The sequence below is a fragment of the Xiphias gladius genome, chromosome 3, assembly GCF_016859285.1.
Source record: "Xiphias gladius isolate SHS-SW01 ecotype Sanya breed wild chromosome 3, ASM1685928v1, whole genome shotgun sequence".
NCBI classification, from domain to species: domain Eukaryota; kingdom Metazoa; phylum Chordata; class Actinopteri; order Istiophoriformes; family Xiphiidae; genus Xiphias; species Xiphias gladius.
In genome coordinates this window covers 1,894,830-1,900,566 of record NC_053402.1, presented here as the reverse complement: position 1 = coordinate 1,900,566, position 5,737 = coordinate 1,894,830, and the positions used below count along the sequence as shown (strand labels likewise).

Below are 5,737 nucleotides of genomic sequence, written 5' to 3'. Positions count from 1 at the left end.
CTTCGATCTGGAAGTCGAGACAGGTCGGTGGCGCTCACATCCAACCACGCACTGCTCTCTGCCGGAGGCAGGCTGAGCATTAACGTGATAAGCCGCTCCAACAGCGCCACCAGGAGGGTTAAAGCGGGTATTGTGTAAACACAGCTGGCATATGTCACGACTGCGTACAATCCAGGGGCTCTCAAAGATTTTCATTTTAAAATCTGAAATAATTTCCTGGATTCATTCCTGGCTTTTCTCCAAATGCTGCGAGAACCACAAATGAAATTCACGTCCTTTATATTTGGGTGCAGGCAGAAATCTCAGAAATGGGTACCTCAAAAACCAAAGCTATGCGTATATGAGAAAGCTATATCACAGTCAGTCAAAAACAAATTGCTTAGAGCAATACAGTGCAAAAGCAGTATTACAACAGTAACAGTAAGTATGACAATGTCATAAAACATGAGAAAAGAATCCCCAATCCTATTAGTGAATAACATCCCACCAGAAGAAAACCAGCAAAGAACCAAAAAAGGATAGTTTTTGTGGTAATAATTTAATGTGTGATTATATTATATAAAAATACACACACTGATAGATAGATAGATAAATAGATAAGTTTGCAGGTTTAATAGCACGACACTATGAATTGTGTTCATTGTAAAGCATTATGCTGCATTATGTCTAACAGGAATCTAGTTTTTCTTTTGGTTTTTTTTCTTTTTGTCTCTTTCAGTTGCTTCTGATCCCAACTGTCAGCTATTCAGCTTTTGATTGTAAAAGCACTTGAATTCCAACTTTAAAAAAAGATAATTTATGTGCCCTTATTTTACCAGAAAGTCATAAACACAAGTGTCATTTAAACCCATTTCCTCAAGTGAAATCATTTTTCATCAGTAATGTTTGGTATATTTAATGTAATAGATATAGCAGAAGATGGAAGATACAGCTTCAGTCACAGATGACAAAAACAGGCAGATGGTAACTTTTAATGGTGATTTATAAAATTGCACAGACGTTGAGAGAGATTGTTTGAACTGTATGAACTGGACCATGTGTTCACTCTGCGAGCAACAAGATCAGAAATTATCCATCAACTATAGGAGTGTATCAGGTTTCCATACTGGCATTAAGGTTTGTTGTGTAAACCTACCATAGTATAAACCCCTGAATCCTGAACACAGAAAAAAATGAAACCAGTAATAGCTTGCATTATTAAAGCACAGACAAACACATAGTACTAAATATAATTGAAATACCAACAAGGATGTATGTGTGATAGAGAGAGAGAGAGAGAGAGAGAGAGTGTATGAATGGTCTTGACTTCTTTATCTTCATAGGCAGTGGGGCACATGACAGAAACCCACATCGGAATGATGAGGCATCTGAGTGTTTTTCACTCCTTCCGTCCTAAAAAGACAAGAAATCAAATTTGCTTTAAGGGATGTGTCTTATGCTCTAAAAGACAGCACGTTCATTGTTCGGCAGTTTCAAGAGGTACAGTAGAAAAAGAATCAGAGGGGAAAAAAGAAAATAATTTTTGAATATAAAAAAAATAACTGGTCAATTCAGGCAAAGAGAATTGAGGAACACTCACTCCTCATAGCAGGACACATGACTTGGGAGGCCTGAAAGGGTTATCACTGGAGGGCACCCCAGTGAGGAGAGGGTCCTTGTGGGCATTTTGCAAACAGAAGGTCCTCAGTTCTGCAGCAGCCTGAGAAACCTGAATAATATTCAGTGCATCAGAATATTTTTAAGGATATTATTTTATTAAAATATTATGTGAGGATATTATATAAACACATCAAGAGCCTGATGATGCCTAGTCATTTATGTGAACATTTTGTTATATTTATATGAAAGTGTAGCGGCTGTACAATAACAACGGGAAATAAACTTTTAAAGGTGCACTCCCTGATTTCGTCAATGTGGCCAAAATTCCCATATTAATATCCAGGATTTAAACCATCAACAAATAACTGGCTTAACACTGGCCACTGTGAACACAATGTAGTAGGCCTAGACTGCTGGGTGACTTCCCATGATGCACCAAGCTCCTCTCTTCTCCTCTTGCTCTCCATCTGTACACATTCATATCCCATCAATGCTCGTTACTAACTTGACTTCTTCTCTCTCCCGTAGTTTTGTGCTTTCTCGTCTCTCCGCCTGTCGCTTTCTGCAGGTTTTTCTACCCCTGGTGCTAGAGAGTCTGGATCTTTGACTGCAAACCACCTACTGCCCCCATGATCCTGCTCAACACCCACTGCTTCAGTTATTATGATTATCATCTATTATCATATTTAGTTTTAGTAGTACTATTATTCACCCTGTTATTACAATTATTAATTTTATTATTAGTCTCATTATAGTTACACATCTTTTATGTTATAAGTCTACTGTGCTATGTTCTCATTCCTCCCTTCTGCCCCCCCCAACCGAGCCGGTCGGGGCAGATGACAGCCAACCATGAGTCTGGTTCTGTTCAAGGTTTCTACCTGTTGAAAGGGAGTTTTTTCTTGCCGCTGTCGCCAAGTGCTTGCTCATGTGGGAATGTCGGGTCTCTGAAAATCTAACTATGAAGAGTCCGGTCTAGACCTGCTCTACATGAAAAGTGCCCTGAGACAACGTCTGCTGTGATTTGGTGCTATATAAGTAAAACTGAATTGAATAAATTGAATTGAATAACAGACCAAGTGAAGCTGTAGCGGCAAAACCTCTGCGTGCGCTGACTTGAGCAAGGGTGTGTTTAATAGATTATGAATTTTACTTTTCATTTGTAAGAGGAAGATTGTGTTATCTCTTCTTTCACGAGTTACACGGGCTCGCTCTAAGGTAGTACCAATATTAGAAAGCCATCAGTGAAAGAGAGTGCCATGGGCTATGATATATGACATAGACATAATACAAAAATGTGAGAGGTTGTCGCTTTAAACTTCCCCTTGTGTCACAGCATAGTAATCACCTGAACCTTCATTGTGTAAGGTTTTTTTTCATCTTGACAATATCACCGATTCAAGGCTTCAGTGGTTGTTTAAAGACACGACGGTTTGCACTATAACTTATTGCAGTAATCTGTAGAGTGAGTGAAATTCATCTGTGATTTATTGATCCTGGGAGCCTGTCCCCCACAGCTTACTGCGAACTTGTCTGACTTTTGTTCTAAAATAAGTAGCCGCCCAACAATCACACCAGTCACACAGCAGCACAATCAACAAAGCTATCACTGTGCTGCACTAGCACAGAAAGGTCTGTTTGCTAGTTTCACTGCACTCCAGGATATGGGTGAAGTTTTTTCTGCAGTTTAAATAAGAGACGGTTACAGTTTAAGCTAGTTTTTTAGTAACAGCAAGCAGCTTTTAACCCTTACAGTTATTTTACCCAATCATAGATGTGCTGCACAATCATAGGCCATATATTTTAGGCCTACTGGAATTATATACAATTTTCTTGAAGATGCATTTGAGCAGACTTACATTCAGAATATTCAGGACAGATTGTCTGCTCGACTGTAGGCTACTTACTGTTACACTGTAACGGGTTTTGAGTTGACTGGCAATTTATAAAAGGCCCGAGTCTGAAGAGCGACTAACAGAGCTTGGCAGACTAATTAGTAGCAGGACGCGCCACATTACAGGTCGTATTGCGCCTCAGAGCCGGAGTCGTGCGCGCAGGAGAGTTTAAAAGGCAGAGTTTAATGGAAGTTTTGAGCCGCATGTACATACCTTTATCCTGTGGACGCTGGCCTCTAGACGAAGCTGTTTCACTGCTTTCTGGGCGATGACTAAACTGCTATTAGCGGCGCTGTTGTTTGACATGACTGAGTCAAAATAACAGAGAAACTGACCAAGCAGTTCGTTGCCCCGATCGCTCACTTCTAGGCTGTAATAAAACATATCTTCCGGTCAAAACTTTCAAAATAAGAAAAAAAGCCCATTCGTTCACTTTTCCAACTCCCCACGCCCACACCGACTCACGGGCTGCGCCAGAGGACATAGTGGGTTGTTGATCGGATTCAATGAAGTCGCTTCTATTGGCGGAGGCAGAATTCGCTGCGGTGGAGCCGAAGTGCAAAGCAGACGCAGAGAAAGGGAAATATTCCAATATGGTACATGCACTTCAAAACCCTACTTCAGTACAGTACTTGAATAAATGGACTCACAAAATCCACCAGAAATCACATCAACATCAACATGAATGTTTTACTCCGAGAACAGCTGGTTAAGAGTGAATGGCAATAATTAAATGGGTTTACATTACTCAGATGTCTAGAACCATAATAATCAGGCAGTGGCCGCAGATCTGCTGTGCTACTGCATTATTTGACGCAGTTTTTGCTTTTTATTGAATCTGCTGAAAAGTAGTTAGTAACTGTAGGAATAAGTTGACCCAAACTGTCCGAAGACACGTTTTCAACTCTGCGCACAGCCTGACTCTCTATAGTCCTGGGAATTCAGTTAGCAACAACGTGCGGAGTCCACATTGTCACAAATGTATAGTGGAGGTTTTAAAAGTTAAGAACAAAATCCACTCTGAACAGCTATTCTTTCTGCTTTTAAATCTCATCCAGGACTGTGGATTTAAACTGCAGCTGGAAAGCAGCAGGGGATCTACATGACTGTGTATTGTCTGTGCTGTTTTTTTATTTTTTTATTTAGCTATTTATTTGCTGGAATTTAGGAGCTGTTCTGTGGAGGATTTCTACCTTACATGCTCTATTCTGTGATCCACTGAGTATTTTAATATTCTAAAGTAATAGAAATATATTTTTTTCTTTTTTAAAAATTTTATTTACAACAATTCAGCAAAATACAATTTCCAGTAGCAATACAGATTTTGGATTCCTCAAAACAATATAAACAGATTCAAAAGAGCGAGGCTATATTGACAATGAATGAAAACAGATACACAGATATATACGAATAAAATAAAATAATAGTACAAGTACATAATAACATAAATATACTTAAGGCAGGGCTTCTTCACATTCTAGCAGTCAATGTAAGAGTCCTCAACTCGATTTGTGTCCACAGCTGAACATACCATTGTACCACAAATGACTTATATCTTGAGACCCTATCAACACATCACACAGATGACCCGCGTGGCAGAGCCGATGACACGAGTAAAAAATGCAAAACAAAAACAATCCATCTTGGTCAAAACGCCAGACGTTGTGACCTAGTATGACCATTTTTTGTACTGACTGGTGAGTATCAGCTAATATTTGTAGAGAAGAAAAATAATTATTATATTAATAATAATATTATATATTATTATATTTCCAAACCAAGTTAGTTAGTGTTTCTAATTTTCCATCTACATGAATTAATGTGATATTTACCCATAATTATGATAATATTGACCATATCAGATATTTCTTTGGAGAGCTTATATTTGTGTATTAGAATCTGGCGTGTGTCAAATGCTGTGCTGTTTTTCCATTTTAATACCTTGCCAGTTATTAAGGTTCATGATCGTCACTGGACATGGATAGAAAAGACGTTCAGGAGTTTCAGGTTCTTCGAGACAGAAACAACAGGGGTCAACCTCAAATCCAGATCTATTTCCTAGCGTTTCTGCTTCTGGACAATATCCTTGAATCATTTTAAACTCTAATTCTTTGACCTTTGGAGAAATTGCCCATTTTAAATATTTGGAATATTTATCCACGATTGTTACATTATTGTCACTTATTCTGATGTTTGTGTGTCTTGTATAATTGTTATAATTTACACATGGAATTATCTTGATA

The 5,737-nt window shown here is 38.6% G+C and overlaps 1 protein-coding gene across 1 annotated transcript; it reads right to left on the bottom strand.

The window, feature by feature from the left end:
• Positions 1 to 957: 957 nt before the first annotated feature.
• On the bottom strand, positions 958 to 3,962 carry si:dkey-204f11.64 (uncharacterized protein LOC100537752 homolog). Its single transcript, XM_040121967.1, has 3 exons — positions 3,708 to 3,962; positions 1,580 to 1,708; positions 958 to 1,392 (listed from the first exon to the last, which is right to left on the bottom strand). The coding sequence occupies exons 1-2, from the start codon at positions 3,876 to 3,878 to the stop codon at positions 1,583 to 1,585; spliced, it is 297 nt and encodes a 98-aa protein (XP_039977901.1). The 5' UTR covers positions 3,879 to 3,962; the 3' UTR covers positions 958 to 1,392; positions 1,580 to 1,582.
• Between the last annotated feature and the right edge of the window lie 1,775 nt (positions 3,963 to 5,737).

Coding starts and splice junctions, on each gene's coding strand:
- si:dkey-204f11.64 (XM_040121967.1), bottom strand. CDS start 3,878: ATGTTTTATTACAGCCTAGAAGTGAGCGATCGGGGCAACGAACTGCTT. Junction 1,709..3,707: donor CCAGCGTCCACAGGATAAAG/GTATGTACATGC, acceptor AATATTATTCAG/GTTTCTCAGGCTGCTGCAGA.